This window comes from Micromys minutus (assembly GCF_963924665.1).
Source record: "Micromys minutus genome assembly, chromosome: 21".
Lineage (NCBI taxonomy): Eukaryota > Metazoa > Chordata > Mammalia > Rodentia > Muridae > Micromys > Micromys minutus.
In genome coordinates, this window is record NC_137956.1 from 47,987,778 (window position 1) to 48,008,141 (window position 20,364).

Sequence of the window (20,364 nt, forward strand, 5' to 3'; positions counted from 1 at the left end):
TTGCTTGAGCCCTGGGCCATGGAACTTTGTAGAAGATTCTACTCCAGAAAGAGGTCTTGCAGACAGTTGGCAGGCAGGTTCTAGTGTCGTCTATGGGAAGGCACGTGCTGGCCGCCACGGGCTAGAACCGAGGCCTGGGCTGGGACAGGCAGAAGGTAAAGGGAAGTTTCGTCCCAGGCGTTTCTAGAAGGCTCTGTTTCCAACGTTCTCCTATCCCACAGTCAGGAGTAATGGGGCAGCCAGAGTGTGGAAGGGATCTCCTGGTTGCAGACTCCACCGGCCTCTCCCACGATGGGTATCAGGCTCTCTGGAGAGAGAGAGCTGGGCAGCCAGCCCGTGATGGGGGGTGGGGGTCAGAAATTCTGGAAGGCAGCCATAGGCATTTCCTCCACCTCCTTTTATGTCATTTTCTCCACCTCCTTTTATGTCATTTTCTCGAGACTTTCATATCACTTGACTCACTATGGTGGTCTGAACCCCTGGATCCAAAAGGACCCCATCCCCTGGGGGGCCAGTTGCCCATTTGAGCTCCCAGGTGAGAAATCACCATATTCCACAGCTCAGCTCAGGCCTCCACCCGTTGCCTCCTCGGCCCACTGGTACGGAAGAAGTAGTCTACCAGGCCATGGGACGGGGGCTGGCTCCCAGACGGTTTGGTCAATATTTATTGACTGACTAACTCTGAATACCCGTTCATGCTGCACAGAGCGCCAGGGTGTGTCCTGCAAGGAGGGAGCTGGGATTGAGTTACAGTTCGGAGGGAGGGGCCTAGTACTGCCCAGGAGCTGGGTGAAGGAAGGTGCACCGGCAGTTCCCAGAAGGTAGGCCCGGGCTGGGGGCTGGGGCTGGGGGCTGGGGTAGAGGGGTCGCCGGGGATGCAAGCGGAAGGCGTGGCATTCCAGGGGCTCGGGTCACGTTGAGCTGAAGGCAGCCCCGGGTGAGAACGCTGGCTATGTACGCGTGGGTGGAGGAGGACCACTGTAGCGGGCCAGCATGAGAGGAAAAAGCTGCTGGTTTGGTGTGGATGGGACTCTCTGCCGCCCCCAGGGTCAGTTCGCCTGACCGAAGACTCTCCAGCAGGCTATGCCCTCCCTTCCTGGAAGTTAAGCAAAGAAATCTCAAGGTCTACCCTCAGGTACCCAGGGAAGAAAGAAGGCATACAGGACAGGAGGAGGGGTCATCTGCGAGGGAGAAGGTTCACCTGAGGGAAGGAGACAAGCGCCCGATGAGACTAGGAACCCAGTACAGTGGGTTAGAGACCCCGCGGGGAGGCACAGAGAAGGAAGCCAGTGTCAGAAAGAAGGGAACGGCCAGAAAAGGACCCATTCCCCTGTGAAGATCAGAAGGCCTCTAGGAGGCCAGGGGAGTGTGAGATAGTACCATAGTACCACATGGGGGTGGTACTGGTAAAAGGGGTTATATGCGGGTTGGGCTCATGGGCCACAGGTGACTGACTCCATGGGGAGAGATGGAACTTCTGGGGGAGGGGGCAGCTGCAATGTAAGAGGAGTAAAGGGACCCCATGTTTTAAAGTTCTCTCACCTCCTCTAGCAAGAGGGATGGGGACACAGTTCCAGCCTGTCTCTCCAGGCTGTGGGTACTGAGACACCTTCCCAGCCATTCCTGGGATGCTGCTGCCCCTCTCTGAGAAGCCATATTAGACACTGCTTCCATCTGCCAGTATGCCCTCCCTCTGTGGCCCTGAAGTTGGACAATGTCCTTTCCACACCCCGCTGTGGCCCTTGGAGCTACACGGCCATTACCTTCTCTCTCTGTGCCTGGGATCCCTGTCTATCTGGGTCCCTGGTCATTCTCCTGTAGCTGGTTTTGCATATAGACTCAGTGTCCTTACTGAAGGGTCTTGTTGCAAGTCACTGTTCCCACCATGGTGTAGCATATTCTCTGTTGCTGGAAAGAACCATTTTGTGACCACTGCACCTGTCCATCATGTATGTCATTGTCACACAGCCTGGTGACTCCCTCAGTCAACCAACAAGTGTCTATAGACTTATTCTGCTCCAAGTCAGGAGAGCCATCCTAACAGCACACATGATCTCCCATTAAAGCCTCAGCTCACCGCCTCCTCTACTGTGACTCAGGGTGGACAGCCCCCTGCCCCACCCCTTCCAGGCCACCTTGTCCTGAGCCCAGCCCTCAGGAGCCCTAAACAAAGGAGTAAAGAATTCGAGGCACCTGCGGGTCTGTAACTCTTACCTCACCAAACCTTCTCACTGTCACACGGGGTAGTCAGATCTGAAGGTGTTCTTGTTACCGACAGGGCAGGGCTGGGATGCCCACTTAAGAGAAAGGAAGTCACTGCTGAACCAGGGCCACCCACCCGAGAGACTCAGAACCCAGTGACTCTGCTCAGTTGCCAGGGTTTCATTTAGAGATGGGAAGTTATGTTGAGGAATAACCGAATACTTCAACTACACGCCCATCCAACTCATGGCTGCTTGCAGTTTCCAAAGGGCTGGGCAGTGAAGTGATAACAGGAAGTACCCCATCGCTGTCCCCACAGCCCTCCCTGCACCCCTGCAGCCCGTTCCCACACTCAGAAACGCAGAGCACAGACTCCGGCAAGCTCCAGCACCGTTTGCAGAGCCTGTATGTATACAGTTCAGCCATCTTTCGAGGCTGGATCAGGAAAGCCTATGATTCATTGACCCAAACTTCTCAGGTCACCTGAGCCTGTCGCCTGCTTGGCATAGGCCTGTGCAGTCTCTGTCCTGAGTTGACAGAGCTTTTGTCTTCTTTGCAAAGCCTGTAGAGTGGGTGCCTGTTTTCAGTCTAGATCTCTCTCAACGGGTTTCCCTCGCTCCCTGTATGAGATCTGCTCCTATTCCAGATGCTGACAGACCAGCACAGCCTGTCCTGGCTACAGAGCAGACCAGCACCTCTGTCTCGGTGTCTGCAAAGCTTTGTCTGTTTAGGGTGCCTGTTCCTGTCTAGGGAAAATGCCCATGCTGTTGTCATCAGAACCTTGAGGGACGGAGCCTAATCGCTGACAGGCCTGCAAGCTGTGCTTTGCCTCTCAAGCCCACCGTACTAACCATAGCCAACCACACTCACCAGACTTAACCATAGCCTCCCAAGCTCACCAGACTAACCATAGCCAACCACACTCACCAGACTAACCATACCCAACCACGCTCACCAAACTAACCATAGCCAATCACACTCACCAGACTAACCATAGCCAACCACACTCACCAGACTAACCATACCCAACCACGCTCACCAAACTAACCATAGCCAATCACACTCACCAGACTAACCATAGCCAACCACACTCACCAGACTAACCATAGCCAACCACACTCACCAGACTAACCATAGCTAACCACACTCACCAGACTAACCATACTCAATCATGCTCACTAGACTAACCACAGCCAACCACACTCACCAGACTAACCATAGCCAACCACACTCACCAGACTAACCATAGCCAACCACACTCACCAGACTAACCATACCCAACCACGCTCACCAAACTAACCATAGCCAACCACACTCACCATACTAACCATAGCCAACCACACTCACCAAACTAACCATAGCCAACCACACTCACCAGACTAACCATAGCCAACCACACTCACCAGACTAACCATACCCAACCACGCTCACCAGACTAACCATAGCTAACCACACTCACCAGACTAACCATACTCAATCATGCTCACTAGACTAACCACAGCCAACCACACTCACCAGACTAACCATAGCCAACCATACTCACCAGACTAACCATAGCCAACCACACTCACCAGACTAACCATAGCCAACCACACTCACCAGACTAACCATAGCCAACCACACTCACCAGACTAACCATAGCCTCCCAAGCTCACCAGACTAACAAAGCTCACAATAATGAAAAGCAGAAAAAGGAGATGTGACCAATGCAACCACATTGAGAACAGAAACAAGCAGAGGTGCAGTGAGCCCAGCCCCAGGACTGCTCTGAGGTTGGGGGTCGATTGGAGAATGCAAGGTTTGCATAACTGAGAGGCGCTGCTCAGAGCACGGTCCCGTCCATCACTGACACGCACTGTGCCTTGCTCCGTTGGCAAGGGTGGTCTCACGCTGTCAGAACTGTGGGAGAGAAAGCTCTCTCTGGGAGACAGACTCTTCCTCAAGTCAATGCCTGGGCTTCAGCCTCCCCTCCCCCCAGAGTGAAATTTCTGAGGATGTTCCAGTTGGGAGGGGACGGTCATCATAGGGTGGGACACAAAGCGCCTCTCTGGAATACCTTCAGCCAGTGCAAGATCATGACCTGATGTTCTTAGAGCCTGATTCTCACATGGGACCCTGGTTTGTGTAAGGGGCTCTATCACTTGCACAGCCCTACTTGAATTTCCCTGGGTAAAAAGCCTTCCAGTTGGTCCCAATGGAGAGTTTCTCACGGGAAGGGGGCTGTGTTTGGGAACATCCTCCTGTCTCTGTATACCTCGTCCCTGTTTGCAGAGTCTCCGCCGGTCTGTATGCTCCTGTTGGCTTGTGAACCTGTGGACAGGGTCCATCCCTACTGACAAAGCCTTGACCATCTGCAAACTGACCTATGTGGCCTGCCCGTATTGGCAGGAGTTGGGGTTCCTCGCAGAACCTAGCTCTGCCTCATAATCCTGCTTGGGTCTGAAGGGAATGTGCTTGCACACAGCACTGGCTCCTCTGTGGCTCAGCCCCCAGCTGCATGCCTCTCTGGAAAAGACAACCCTGTTGACAGACCCAGTCTGTAGAGCCTCAGTAGGCTTACACGGCCTCTATACTTCCGAAAACTCCCTGATCCCGACCACAGGACTTTGGCTCTTTACAGATCCCAAATGTCTTGGCAACGCCTACCATGTCTTTCCCTACCTATTCCCACCTCCCAGTCTGGGGCATTTCGTCTGTTTGCTGAAGACAACCTGCGTATGAAGCCCCAGCATGTCTACAGAGCTTTGATCGTCTGCCCGTCTGTCTAGGGGGCCGTTGTGCGGTGGCTCGGGCCTGCAGAGCCTCCTGTGTGGGTGCGCTGCTCCGTAGCTGCAGACTGCCCCTTCCACAGAGTCCTCCCTTAGCCGCATCAGCACAGCCCTTCCCAGGCAGGGCTCCTAGGTACCTGTAGAGCCCATACTTATTTCCAGATCCTCTTTCTCGGCTTCCAGTCTCTGCCTGTTTGCCAGGCCGGTCTGAGCATCCGTGGGTAGCGCCTGGATCTCTCCGCAGCTACCTTTGTAGATGTGGACGCTATCCTCGCGTACTTATATACCTGTTTGGAGAACTCATCTCTCTCTGGGGCCCTTGAGTCGCCCCATGTTTCATCAGCCTACGGAAGGCATACCGGTTGGTAAAGCCCCCCACCCACATAGCCCGTTGCACCATGCACACCCTGTCTACTCACACTCTGTTTCCAACTGTGTGAGACCTTGATGTTGTTGCTGCTCTTCCCTCGGGGTCAGAACCTGTCTGTCTGTACAGCATTGTGCCCCATTTCAATAGTTCACCCCTTTCTTGCAGGGTCTGCCCCTGTTGACTGGATTGATTCCTTTCGTAAGAGTCTAATCTAGCACTGTCTACAGTGACTGTCCCTGAGTCTGCAGGCCGTGGGTCTGTCCGGAATCTGTCTGCGTGTTTCTTTTTTACCTTTTGCTTTTTTTAGACAAGGTCTCCCGTAACCCTCAACTCCACTCTATAGCTGAGAGCGACCTTGAACCTCTTATCCCCCTGCCTCCACCTCCTGGGTGCCATGATTAAGCCCATGCACCACCACTCGGAGCTTATAACACATGTGGCCAGGGGTTGACCTCTGACCTGTGAACTCTGAACTCTGACTCTCATTCTTTTTCTCTCCATTACTCCTGCCTAGCCCAGGATGGACATCAACCAGGACCTCCCTGCCATCAACAGCCACAGAGCCCTGCAAATATGGATTACTGAGGTGAGGGGCAAGACCAGGTGGCACAGCCTAGGACATGGAAAAGTGTCACCAGCCTCTCCCATCTCCTGTCTAGAACTCCCCCATTTACCCTATATCTGGAAGTCATAGGTAGAGGCCTCCAACTTGTTACTTGCCAACCTCTTTTCTCAGAACCTAAAGATGCTGCCACTGCCTGAAAGGGCGCATGGGAATTTCTTCGAGGAATGCTGCTACGTCATTCTCCATGTGAGTCACCTGGGGAGTCTTTCTTAGGGACAATATGACCCAGAGCAGAAGAAACCCAGGCCTAGGAATAAACTCTATCCAGAGGAGATCAAAAGCCCCCCACCCCCCGCATTGCATGCTACCCACAAGGAGCTGCTGCCTTGAGGCCTTCCTCTCTCCAGTTCCCCTCATAGGCTCCGACCAAGCGCCTTCCCACTGGCCCCTTGATCGCCCCCTCCACCTCACTGCCCAGCCAGGCCTTGGAGCCTAGTCCCTGCCCCCTCCGCATCTACAAATGCCTGCACCCTATGTCCCTCAGAGTCCAAAGGCTACCCAGGGAGGACCCAGTGACCTGCACTGCTGGATTGGGAAGGAGGCCAGCACAGAGGCCCAGGAGACTGCAGTCTCCTTTGTGCAGCGTCTGCAAGAGGATCTAGGAGAGCAGACGGTGCTGCACCGAGAGTCACAGGACCACGAGTCCGAAGGCTTCCACAGCTGTTTTCACCCCGGGGTCATGTAAGTGGGAGAGAGTGGGGGGCAGGGCTAGATCCTCCAGTGAGGGCATCCTCCAGTGAACCTAGGAAAATGGTGTTCTTGTACGCATGCATACACACGCATGTGCACTTAAAGATTTGTGCACTCACATACATTGCACCTATCTCAAGCACACGGTTCATTGGTTTAAGATACATGCAACGGGTACCACAATCGGCTTTAAAGCACTTCTTTACTTGGAAAGCCCCATGCTTTGGAGTGGCCTCTTTCCAGGCCCTCCCTTGCCAGCTTTCTGTCTATACACTGGTCCATTGTGGATTTGTTCTGGAAGGGGAGCCACACAGAAAGTGAGCTTTTGTGACTGACATGTTTTCATTTCATCTTAATGTTTTCCTCCCCCTCCCCCTCTTGCTCCTCCTGATAGAAGGACGGAACCTAAGCCCTGCCCACACGGTAGGCAAGCCCTCGGCCCTGAGCCTCATCCCTTATCGATCCCGTTTATCCACACTGTGGCATGCACCACCGCCTGGCTTCATTTCACTGCAGAATGAGGTTTTATTCTATGATTCCACTGCACTTTATCAGCTCAACACCTAGTGGACAAACGAGTTGCTTCCTCTTTGGGGCTGCTATGAACAGTACTACTGTGGATTTCAGTTTGCAGAGCAACTGTTGTCCTTGGTCTGTTTGTACGTGGGAGTGGCCGCCAGGTTGTCTAGAGCTCTCGTTGTTGGTCATGATGGTAGAGGTGTCTGATACTTTCACTTTAAGTCTTCTTTTAACTGTTACATTTTGAGATTGTAATAGCTAACCCGATTGCGAAGAGCAAGTCGTTTTTGTTTCGTATCTCTGAGTCCAATATCTGCTTGTAGTGCAGACAAATAAATCTGTGTGTATAGGCAAAAACACACGCCACCCCATGCATGTAGACCTGTAGACATGCATGCAAACCTGAACACTCATATCCACCACACAGATATGTTCTTCCATGTACTTACATTTAGACTCACATCTGAAATCCTCCAACAGGCCGGTGCTACTGAACAATGCGCACTTGCCTCACGTACCTATGAACTCACAGGTACATATGCTCACAAGTACTACACAGGCATGTAGGATCCCACACACATGCACATGCACACGCCCACACTCATCCCTTCAGGAAGTGAGCTTTTCCTCATGAGTCCCTGCCCCTTCCTCAGCTACAGGAAGGGAGGCAGAGCCTCTGCTCTCGAGCCTGCAGAGACCAACATGTACAATGTCCAGCGACTGCTACACATCAGGGGAAGGAAGCATGTGTCTGCCACTGAGGTGAGGGTAACCAGGGACACGGCCTGACCTCCAGACTCACTCAGACTGAGTATCCGGGAGTATAAGACAGGGCGGGAGTTGGCGGGAAGTATGGGGAGCAATGAGCTAGAGCTCCCCAGATGGCCAGGCTCACAAGAAAGCACAAGGCAGCCCTACCCCCACCTCCTTCCCCTGCTGTCTCTTTCCTAGTGTGTATGTCTCGTGGGTGCTTTAAGATGTGTGCAGGTGTGCTGGGTCCTTGGTAAGCAGCAGGCCGGGAGTATGCAGAGCCTCCCTCTTGGCCACACATCATTCCTCACACACAGACATCCACCCTGGCCTCCTTGGAGCACCCTTTCACAAATTAACACAAAGCACCTGTACTTGCACACACCAGGAAATTAATGGAGGAACAGGACATTCTGAGGTGGCCAGAGCTTGAGGCAGTGAAGAGTCATCAGCAGTGTGGCTGGTGACAGTGTGGCTGGTGACAGTGTGGCTGGTGACAGTGTGGCTGGTGACCCGTGTAGATGTATATTTACAGTCAACAAGGCGTAGGGCAGCTCTGAGACTTGGCACCGCAACCCCACGGTTCATGTGGAGATGAGCATTTAGAGTGTTTTGCTTTCTCCTCTTTTGCCGTTATTACTTAGGGTGTCCTCCATAGGTGTTTGTTTCCATAACTGTCCTTATGCTCGGACACAGTCGCCACACAGGCACTGACATACTGTCACCACGAGCATACATACACTCTCATTCAGACATGATGTGTCCCATACATGTAGATGTGCGTGTTCATACCGAAATAAACAATTACCCTGCCACACTTCTAGATAGCCACATGGAAGGTCATATGTGATTACACACACACACACACACACATGCACACACACAGGCATGCATAGCTGCACACAACCTCACGTATACAGGTGATGTGCCCTGCCTTGCTTTTTCCCTCCCCCTGCCTTGTCCCCTCCCCTCTCCCACCTTGCTCCCTCCCTTCCCTGCCTTGTGCCCTCCCCTCCTACTGCCTTCCCCCTCAACCCCCCCTTGCTCCCTCTCTCCTCCTACCTTGCCCCTTCTCCCTGCTTTGCCTCCTCCCCCTGCCTTGACCTCTCCCCTCCCCCTTCCTGTGGTGCTGGTGGTCTGACACCTTTCCCTTCCTCCTCTCTCTCCTGGCTCTGGAAGGTGGCCTTGTCCTGGAACAGCTTTAACAAGGGGGACATCTTCCTGTTGGACCTGGGCAAGGTGATGATCCAGTGGAATGGACCGAAAGCCAGCATTTCTGAGAAGGCTCGGGTCAGTGTCTGCCCTTCGAACGGGGAGGGAGTATAGGGCTTGGGGAGAGGAAACCCTCTAAGTGTTCATCATCTGGCCACCACAAGAGGTAGCTGGACTCTCTGTTCCAACCCAGCAGGCATTCACTAGTGTCTTAGTCAGGGTTTCTATTCCTGCACAAACATCATGTGACCAAGAAGCAAGTTGGGGAGGAAAGGGTTTATTCAGCTTACACTTCCACACTGCTGTTTATCACCAAAGGAAGTCAGGACTGGAACTCAAGCAGGTCAGGAAGCAGGAGCTGATGCAGAGGCCATGGAGGGATGTCACTTACTGGCTTGCTTCCCCTGTCTTGCTCAGCCTGCTTTCTTATAGAACCCAGGTCTACCAGCCCAGGGATGGCTCCACCCACAATGGGCTGGGCGGGCCAGGGATGGCTCCACCCACAATGGGCGGGGCCCTCCCCCCTTGATCACTAGTTGAGAAAATGCCTTACAGCTGGATCTCATGGAGGCATTTCCTCAACTGAGGCTCCTTTCTTTATGATAATTCCAGCTTGTGTCAAGTTGACACAAAACCATCCAGGACACCTAGGTACAGGCTAAGTTCAGATGTCCCCTTGTTGGTACCCCTGGGAGCACTAGAAGAGCAGCTAGATAGGACCAGCTCTTCTGTCCCTATCCCCATGCCTATGGCACCAAGCAGGGACAGGAAGGATCTGGGCTGGTTCTGTGTGGAACCAGGGGCCACTTCCAGGAAGTCTTGACTGCCAGGTCTTCTGCAGGCACTGACCCTGACTTGCAGCCTCAGAGAAAGGGAGCGCGGCAGCCGTGCCCAGATCGGTGTGGTGGATGATGAGAAGGAAGCCGCCGACCTCATGCGCATCATGGAGGCTGTGCTGGGCTGCAGATCAGGCAGCCTGTGTGCCTCGGTACCCAGCAACAGTGTGAGCCAGCTACAAAAGGCCAATGTCCGTCTCTACCAGTGAGCAGAACTGGGGGAGGGCACGGGGGAGAGAGAGTGAACAGGTCACAGCTGTGTGTCTGTCGTTACGGAAGTAACAGGTCCTCTACAAAAACTTCCAGCAAAAGCCGGCGGGTCTCTAGAGTGTGTCATGTGGGGTGTCCGGCCTGCGTGATATGCACTCTTGCATGGTGTGTGGTAACATTGATGAGAAAAACCCATAGCAGAGATGGGGAGACTGAGGCCCTGGGAGGAACCTCAACCAAGGCTGCAGTAATTAAGTTCATATCTGGGAAACTAGAGGAGATCGGGGGTCCTGGGATGGCACCAGGCCAGGGAAAGACTGGCTGTCCACATCTGGATACCTGCTCCCCAGTGTCTGCGAGAAGGGAAAAGACCTGGTGGTCCAGGAACTGGCGACCCGCCCACTGACCCAGGACCTCCTGCAAGAGGATGTAAGGAAAGCCTGGCATAGTACCCCATCCATCACTACCTTCTGCCCCCAGTCCCTGCCAACCAGACTCACAACCTTTTTCCTAGGGCTGCTATCTCCTGGACCAGGGTGGCTTCAAGATCTACATGTGGCAAGGACGGAAGTCCAGCCCCCGGGAGAAGAAGGCTGCCTTCAGCAGGGCTGTGGTGAGATCATGGGGCCCCTTCAGGGAGACAGCCAGTGGTCAGATCTGGTATAGGATAGCCTGCAAGGGGTGGGGTGGGGTCTAAGGGAAGAACTGGCTCTCCCCTGGAACACCTTTATCCTGGGGTGTCCAAGGAGAGGGACCCTTGTCTTGGAGTCAGAAAGTGAGTGTGTCTGCCCTGGAAACCTTGAGCAGGAGGAAAGACACCTAACATAGAAGACAGCATGGATGTAGTACTTGGCTTTACCTTGAGGCCTGAGGGCCTTCTGCCCTGAGGGTGGGAGGCAGAGGAGGTTTATGAGACTGTAGGCTTTGTCATGGCCCTTCACTAGGTTTGGCTTGAGGAGACCCAGTCTTCCCTCAGGGACCTTGGGAGAGTCGGTAGTGCAGGAGCCAGCTAGTTAAATGGGTCACAAGTTTGGTTAATTAACTCAGCTCCGAGCTAGGTTGTCCTTGTTGAGGGGTGTCCTTGGGGAGTTGAGCACAGCCAAGAGCCTTTGAGCCACAGGCCTGACAGAACTGTGTCCCAGGGCTTCATCCAGGCCAAGGGTTACCCGAACTACACCAATGTGGAGGTGGTGTACGACCGCGCGGAGTCCATAGCCTTCCAGCAGCTCTTCCGGACATGGTCAAAGGAACTGGATAGGAAAAAACACCCAAAGAAGAGTGAGCAAGAGGAGGGGCGGGGCGCGGGAGCTGGCGAGGGGGCGGAGCCTGGGGAATGGGCGGGGCTTAGAAGGAGCCAGGAGAAGCGGCAGGGGAGGTGTGTCCCCTAAGGATGAGAAGGAAGAGGGTATGACCAGGGCCCTATGAGATGAATGGGGAGTGATTCTGCTGGGTGGCATTAAATAATGTCACTAACTGTCTGCTACACATGCAGGTCAACTGATGCGGGTAAACCTGGAGGTAGGCAAGCTTCACACGGAGCCTGAACTCGCGGCCCAGCTCAGAATGGCGGATGACGGCTCTGGGAAGGTGGAGGTGAGGGCACTGGCTTGCGTGTGCACACAAGGAGAGACTCCTGCCTGGAAAACAGATGAGTGTGGGTGAAGTGGGGAGGGACAGGGTAGGCTATGCTGGTAAACCCAGCACTCTGGGGGAGGGACTATCCAGAAGTTCAAGGGCAGTCTGAACTATCTGAGACACTGTCTCAACAAACTAAAACGGCCCAAGCACATATACATGTCCATCCACACACAACTGGGCATATATTCAGGGAAATAGAAACATACATACCCTCCCTCCAACAGCTGACTCATAACAAGTCATACAAATAACACATTCAGGGACACGCAACTTGATAACACCCAGACAATGGACCATGCCCTGTGACCAACACAGGCACACAACCACACAAACCACAGTCCTAAGCACTCCTGGCCCCCAACACACAGTCACGGACCCTCCTCTGGCCTGAGACCAGTGTTCTAGAAGCTGAAGGGGTTGATGTTGGCTTGCAAACACGGTGCAGGTTAGGCACACATACTGGCATATGAGGCAGACCCCTCCATTCCCTCAAGCCTGCTTTTAAGTCCATAAAATAGAGGCAGAAACTATGATCCGATCTCGTCCCCGAGCTAATGTGGGGATGCCCTGAGACCACAAGAACAAGCCTAGTGTGCCTGGAGGGGGACTGTAAATTCTCAAGGTAAACGAAGGCGAGAGCAGGTAGAAGCTCTGCCTGCATTTGTCTATCTATACGATGAGCAGTGATGGCTGGGAAGAGACAGAGAGGAGGATGCGGGGAGGATGAGGCAAGGTGGGGAGGGAGAAAGACAGAGGAAGATGAGATGGGGTGATAGAAGGAAAGGAAGGAGGGAGAGATGAAAACTGTAGGGACTGAACTTCAGGGAAGCCCGGGAAGGGTGTCTGGGATCAGCTCCAAGCACAAAGGCGAGGAACCTCTAGGCGGGGAGGCCTGTGCTGTGTATGTGCACCTGTGGGTAGACTTTGGTCTGTGGCAGCCTGAGTTTCTGTTGGCCTGGTCTAGAGGGGACGTCCCCGGGTGAAACTCTCAGTGTGGGCAAAGGGCAGCAGACACTGTTTCCAGGCCCACTGAAGTGCAGGGGGTGGTGCTGTGATTCCCCAGCTTACAGGAAGGAAGAACCGGGGCTTAGGAGGGTCACATGCCAACCCGCACAGACCCCGGCTTCCTCCAGTTCAGTCTGGTTCTAAAGCTGAGGTGTGGCTCCCACGGTAACGAGCTGTCACTTGGACAAATGTGAGTGGACGCCATCATTTCAGCCCATTTGCTTTATTAGACAGGGCCTTGCATATCCTAAGCTGACCTCAAACTCACTGTATAGTCAAGGCTGGCTTTGAACTGCTGATCCTCCTGCCTCTCCTCCCCAGTGCCAGGACCACAGGTGAAATCCCACTTCTGAGAGGTGTTGGGGATTATCCCAGGACAATACCACACTGTTCAAGCATTCTACCAGCTGAGCCACACTCCCAGCCTTGGATTTTGTTTAGGGTTTGTGTGTGTGTGTGTGGTTTTTGTTGATGTTATTGTTAACAAACATTTTAAAGAAAAAAAGAAAATTTCCTTCCAGAGTGGCACAGCCTCCCTTCCAGCCCCACTTCTGTCTCCTGGACTGAGCAGAGAACCTCTGCATGGGGAGAGGGTGCTGTCTGCTCCAATCTGGTGTCTTAGTCAGGGTTTTACTACTGTGAACAGACACCGTGACCAAGGCAACTCTTCTAAGTACAACATTTAATTGGGGCTGGCTTACAGGTTCAGAGGGTCAGTCCATTATCATCAAGGTGGGAGCATAACAGGCAGACATGGTGCAGGAGGAGCTGAGAGTTGAACATCTTCATCTGAAGGCTGCTAGCAGAATACTGACTTCCAGGCAGCTAGGACAAAGCCCACACACCCACAGTGACACACCTAACCCAACAGTGCTATACACTCTAATAGTGCCCCTCCCTGGGCAGAGCATATACAAACCATCACACTAGGGATACAGCTAGTGGGGTCTAGACCGTGGTGGCCATGGGCCAGGAACTGAATCCATCTTATAGCCTCTCACCCTTCCCTTTATTTTCCCAGGGACAGCATGTATGTCTGGGCTGAAAGCAGGCTGGCAAAGGCATGAGGTTACTGAGGTCTGTGGGGAAAAGGGTCACTCACAGGGCCGGTATGAAGCACAGAAGGCACAGAACTGGGCAAGCTGCTTTGCTGGCAACGAGAGCTTTCTGGTTTAGATGCAGGTGGGCAGGCTGCTGCAGGTGAGACTCAGGTGGGCAGGCTGCTGCAGGTGAGACTCAGGTGGGCAGGCTGCTGCAGGTGAGACTCAGGTGGGCAGGCTGCTGCAGGTGAGACTCAGGTGGGCAGGCTGCTGCAGGTGAGACTCGTCGGTACTCACGGGTCCCTTGTTCCTCAGGTATGGTACATCCAGGACTTACAAAGGCAGCCTGTTGATCCCAAATACCATGGCCAACTGTGCTCAGGAAACTGCTACCTTGTCCTGTACACATACCAGAAACTGGGCCGTGTCCAGTACATCCTGTACCTGTGGCAGGTATGTTGTCCAGCCCAAAAGCTAGAGAGCAAGATAGGAAAACCCTGGACTCAGAAAAACCCAAGCCATCGTTGTCCCCCTTCCTGTCTCAGGGCCACCAAAGCACTGTGGAAGACACCAAGGCCCTGAACTGCAATGCCAGAGAGTTGGACCTCATGCACCAGGGGGCGCTGGTGCAGGGGCACGTGACCATGGGCAGAGAGCCTCCCCACTTCCTAGCCATCTTCCAGGGGCGGCTGGTGGTCTTTCAGGTAGGGCCCATGTCGGAACTTTCATCCCTTTGACACAGGCTGGGGAGGGGCTCAGTTGGTAGAGGGCTTGCCTCAAAAGCTTGAGGGTGACCCAGGCACCTCTGTAAGATGCTGGGCGTGTTGTTGTGTGCTGTGATCTTCGTTCTGTGGAAGTGGAGACGGGAATTCTTGGGGCTCGACAGCCAATCTAGCCTAATTGGTGAGCTGCAGGCCAGCTAGGACCTTTTCTCCAAGGAGGCATATGGCATTCCCGAGGAAGACAACTGATGTCCTGTGGTTCATGAGCGCGCACGCACGCGAGCACACACACATACACACACACACACACACACACAGGCATGCACACACACAGACACACACTCATAACCAAAAAACTATTTGACGTAAACCACTCACGGGAGGAAGAATTCAGTTTAGGTCCATTCCAGGGCTGTCACAGGCGCTGGCTGTGTTGAGACTGTGCCTAGATGAAGCGGAACACCATGGTGGCAGGACCATGCTCTGGGCTCTCTCAGATGGGAGACAAGTCTAACTTGAAGGGGTCTTTAACTGTCTGGCACAGAGAGGACTGCCGCAGTCCGCACTCAAAGGGCCAGGGACAGTTTGTTCACCACTAGGACAGGGAGGTGGCCCCAGGAGCCCTTGCCTCAGCCTGAGGCCACATCTTCTTCCAGGGGAATGCAGGCAACAAAGGGGAGAGGCCACCAGTATCTGACACCAGGCTTTTCCACGTGCAAGGGACCGAGAGCCACAACACCAGAACTATGGAGGTGCCGGCCCGGGCCTCCTCCCTCGTGTCCAGTGACGTCTTCTTTCTGATCACAAGTCGCGTCTGCTACCTCTGGTTTGGGAAGGTACCAGTGACTTACCCCTGGGAAGGTGGTGCTAAGCCAGAGATGGGTCCCCTCCACATGGATGCAGACTTAGTCCACAGGGACAGTCCAGTTGAGGTGATGCTGTGGGTGGTGTGACGTGGCCCAGAACCCCGATAGAGATAGGGGAAGTCACATAGTCTCAACTGGACTGTGTTTCCTCGGGGTGGAGTGAACCTGGCTCTGGCTGCCTCCTTCCTGCTTCGGGACTTTTCCCAAACCTCTCTGGGAAAGGGAGACCTAGTCTAGTTTGCTCTGAACCCAGACAGGGTCATGGGGTTACAGTTGGGGGGCTGGGAGGGAGATCCCGTGCCCAGAGGTGTCTTCCTCTGCTCAGGTCCAGCTCCCCAGAGGACCCAGTGGGTAGCACGTGAGACTGGGGGTGAATGTCTGCAGAGCTTGATGTAGCTTCTGCTTGCCAGGGTTGTCATGGGGACCAACGAGAGATGGCACGGACGGTGGTCACTGCCTTCCCAGGGAATAACAAGGAAACGGCGCTGGAAGGTCAGGAACCTCTTCACTTCTGGGAAGCCCTCGGAGGCCGGGCCCCCTATCCCAGTAACAAGAGGTAACAGGATTAGGGGAGAATATGTTTATCCTGAGGAGGAACTGAGGCTCGAAGGCCCCTCCTCTGTCTGGCCAGGCTTCCTAAGGTCTCCAGCGAAAGGTCACACAGAGATCTGGAAAGATAAGACTTTCAGTCCTCCTTCTGCAGGGGCCATGGGAGTCAAGCCCACCTTACAGTTCCCAGCCCTGGGGTACCCTTAAGGGGACAGTGCCAGGGCAAACAGGGAGAAATGGTGCCCTCTGCTGGCAGAATCCCCTCCCTGCATTGCCACTGAAGGAGATCCCTAAACCACAGGATAAATGGGATAAATAGGAAGTAAGAACAGCAATAACTCAAGGAAGGGAGGAGCTGCATCCCTGGGCCCTGCCGTCCACCCAAGTCTCCTTGGTCCCCCGCCTCACGCCCCTCCTTTCACCCTGGTTCCTGACTTAACTAACTTTATGGGGACTCCCATTCTAGGAAGGGCAGGGCCTCAGTTCAGATGCTCCCTGCTAGGCCAGGGGTCCCTCTCCCCAATAACGACCCTGGATAACTTCATTCAGCAGCTGACAGGTTTTCAGTCACCTGCTCTATGTCCATTGAGGGAAAGGGACCCTTCCTCAAAGAAGCTGCTTTCCCTGGGGAGGTACCCATGCCAAGGCCCAGTGTGGTTCAGACTGCACCCCTCACAGCCCCTCTTCCGGCCAGGCTTCCTGAGGAGGTTCCCAGCATCCAGCCTCGACTGTTTGAGTGCTCCAGCCCCTCGGGCTTCCTAGTCCTCACGGAAGTGATGTTCTTTGGCCAGGATGACTTAGACAAGTATGACATCATGTTACTAGACACCTGTCAGGAGGTAAAGTGGCCACTCCTGTTTGTCTGGGCTAGGAATGCAGGGCGTGTATCAGTGTCATTGGCATGAAGGTGAGTCCAGCATTGCCACGGACTCAGAGTCTGGGTGTGATGGAGTTGTGTTGTATGTGATTGTGACCTTGTATGTTGGATGTCATACTGCATGTCCTGTGACGCTGTGTGTGACTCCGTGTGACCGAGGGTCTAGCTGGTTACACAGCACTGCAGGATAGCATAGGTGTCCCTTTGGACCTGCACGTTTGATGGGTTAGCTGTGGCTGTGTGTTAGCCAGACCATGCCAGCGACAGCATAGTCCAGTATAGTCCAGTACTAACAAGAACTGGCCAGACCAGTTGTAACTGGTGACGCTGTGTGTGCACGTGTCTGTGTGAGAGGGAAAGAAGGAACACATGGCTGGTTGTTGGTGTGACTGAGCAACTGCATCTGTGAGTCTGTGAAATTCTGCTCGGCCATGGGAGGGTATGTGTGACCAGCCAGAAATGAGTGACAGGTAACGGAATGGGACGTGTCTGTGTGCACACATTGGATGACCGTACGTGGCTGTGGTCAGCTACCCAGCTGTATGGCAATGAACAAGGTGACTCTGTAGCTGTGACACTGTATTCCAGTCATTGTATGGTGTGTGTGTGTGTGTGTGTGTGTGTGTGTGTGTGTGACTGTGTGTGGTGTATGATGTGTATGTGTGTGTGACTGTGTGTGGTGTGTGTGACTGTGTGTGATGTATGGTGTGTATGTGTGTGGGGTATGTGTGTGTGTGACTGTGTGTGGTGTATGATGTGTATGTGTGTGTGACTGTGTGTGGTGTGTGTGACTGTGTGTGGTGTATGGTGTGTATGTGTGTGGGGTATGTGTGTGTGTGACTGTGTGTGGTGTGTGTATGTGTTGGTATATGTGTGGTGTGTATGTATGTGTGCATGTGTAATATGGGGAGCTGTGATGTGTGTGTGTGGTGTGTGTGTATATATGTGAGTGTGTTTGTGTGTGTGGTATGTGTGTGGGGTGTGTGTGTGGTGTGTGAATGTGGTATGTGTGTGTGTGTGTGTGTGCGGTGCTGTCTGTGTTGGGATCAGGCTAAGCTCTGGAAACATCTCAGAGAAAACCCAAGCCCAGACTCCATCCCTCTCCTCCCCCACTGCACAACTCACCCCATTACCTAGCCAGCCCCTCTCTGGTCAATCTCCCCTGACTCCACCTTGTTTTGAACATGCCAGGCACATCCACCTTAGGAGACCCTTAGTGCTGCCTACTTCTTATCTTTCCCCTGAGAGAAATGGCTTTTTCCCTTGTGGAGGCTCTAAGGGGGCAGTGATCTTTCTCAACCCTTTTTAAACGTTTCACACAGCCCGGAGTGGCCTTGAACTAACTTTGGAACCCTAAACTTCTTTTTTGTTTAAGATTTATGAATTTATTGTATATTAGAACACTGTTGCTGTCCTCAGACACACCAGAAGAGGGCATCAGCTCTCATTGTAGGTGGTTGTGAGGCACCATGTGGTTGCTGGGGATTTGAACTCGGGACCTCTGGAAGAACAGTCAGTGCTCTTAACCACCGCTGAGCCATGTCTCCAGCCCAAGGAACCCTAAACTTGTGATTTCATCTCCCAGGAGCTGGGATTACACGCCTGGCCCACCCCCTCCTGTTTATGTGGTACTTGGGGTCAAGAGATTTGCTAAGCAAGTGCTTTAACTGAACAGTAACACCTCCCTCCCCATTTTTGAGGCAGAGTATCATGCTGCACAGGCTAGCCTCAAACTCCCTCTGTAGCCAAGGATTGCCTTGAACTAACCATCCTGCCTCTACTTTGCCAGAGCTGTCATTAAACATTAAAGATATGAGCCACAGTTGCCTGGCTTAGGACCTAAAACACACGTTCTACCGTTGAGTTCTTAGTACCAAGCACATGCTAGTGCTTCCTACTTATAGATTAGTTACATGCCTGCATGCATGCCTGTGACCTCAAGTTGTTCACGGGTCTGTGAGCAACGTAACATGCTGGGCTCCCCGGCAGGCATATGCATCTGGGCTTCTGGGGCCACCTGAGTTGGGCAGAGGTGGCAGATGCGAGCAGTCCCTCCACCTGTCAAAGCCCAGGCCTCCTCTGTGTCCCAGATCTTCCTGTGGCTTGGGGAAGCTGCAGGTGAAAGGAAGAAGGAAGCTGTGGCCTGGGGACAAGAGCACCTGAGGACTCACCCAGCAGAGAGGAGCCCGGCCACACCCATCATCGTGGTCAAGCAGGGCCATGAGCCTGCCACCTTTACTGGGTGGTTTGCCACCTGGGACCCCTACAAGTGGGCGGTGAGACATAATGCCCCGCCCCCATCTTAATCTGGTGTATGGGTGGGGCTGACACTGGAAGAGGCTTCTCCCTTGAGTCAGGAGAGGAGCTGAACTAGTGCTTTAGGCTCGCTCCCTCCTGGGTTTCAGGGGAGCACCTTCCTTTGCCCTGGTCCTCATAACAGTCCAACTTTTGACCCCAGAACAGTCAGTCCTACGAGGAGATGATGGAGAGCAGTCTGGGACCAGGATCTACAATCTCTGAGATAACAGCAGTAAGTATTGGACAGTTTCCCTGGTAGGCCCTCAATGGGGTTTGCATTCAGACAGAAGGGGCCAGAGGCAGAGGAGCGAGGGGTTCAGATGGTGCCAAGAAGACTGTGGGTTCAATATGGCCTTTGGTGGGTGCCTGTCCTCTCTCTCTCCTGGACCCTGAGGCTTCTCTCTGGACAGGAAGTCCATAATTTCCAGCTAACTCCACAGCCAAGCGATAACAAGCCAGGTCACCCGACACAGCTGACCTTCAAGGGTTCCCAGGACAGCCCAGAGAATGAGCCGGAGCTGGGCCTCAGGGTGGATGGCGAGAACCCCAGCATGAACCTCGCCAGCAGTTGTAGTAGTTCAACGGTCAATGGGAGCCTGCCCCGGGAAAGGCTGATGCATCAGGCCCTGGAGGACCTGCCACAGGGTGTGGACCCGACCCGTAAGGAGGTGGGCACTAGACCTAACTGCCCTGGAGGCCCCTCAGGGTCCTGTCCCATAGTGCCCTCTGAGCAGACCAGAGAACTTTAGAATGGATGGCACCTCCGGCTGGACAGGAATCTGGGCTCCAGGAGCTCCCACCCCTCCCCACCCACTCCTACCCTTCCACTCCCATCCCTCCCCACCCACTCCTACCCTTCCACCCCCATCCCTTCCTACCTACTCCTACCCTCCCACCCCCACTCTTCCCCACCCATTCCTACCCTTCCACCTTCATTCTTCCCCACCCACTCCTACCCTCCCACCCCCAGTTCTATCTCTCAGACTCAGATTTCCAAGACATCTTCGGGAAATCCAAGGAGGAGTTCTACAGCATGGCCAAGTGGAAGCAACAGCAAGAGAAAAAGAAGCTGGGCTTCTTCTGACCTGGGGAACCCTGCCCCTCACACCCTGATACTTCTCCCACTTCCTAATAAAAGCCAGTGGCCAGCATCGGGCGTGGCATGTGTGCCTTCGAGCCGCACCATC

The 20,364-nt window shown here is 53.8% G+C and overlaps 1 protein-coding gene across 1 annotated transcript; it reads left to right on the forward strand.

Annotated features, from left to right (window-relative positions):
• Window positions 1-726: 726 nt before the first annotated feature.
• VILL (villin like) lies at window positions 727-20,261 on the forward strand (the record flags this gene model as incomplete). Its single annotated transcript, XM_080934547.1, has 20 exons — window positions 727-821; window positions 5,860-5,926; window positions 6,077-6,151; window positions 6,441-6,646; window positions 7,828-7,936; window positions 9,104-9,214; window positions 9,978-10,177; window positions 10,533-10,611; window positions 10,697-10,795; window positions 11,325-11,460; window positions 11,675-11,775; window positions 14,181-14,318; window positions 14,411-14,569; window positions 15,244-15,423; window positions 15,864-16,009; window positions 16,697-16,841; window positions 18,970-19,155; window positions 19,338-19,409; window positions 19,588-19,845; window positions 20,148-20,261. Exons 2-20 carry the CDS (start codon window positions 5,861-5,863, stop codon window positions 20,259-20,261), a joined length of 2,580 nt encoding a protein of 859 aa, XP_080790673.1. The 5' UTR covers window positions 727-821; window position 5,860.
• Window positions 20,262-20,364: the final 103 nt, after the last annotated feature.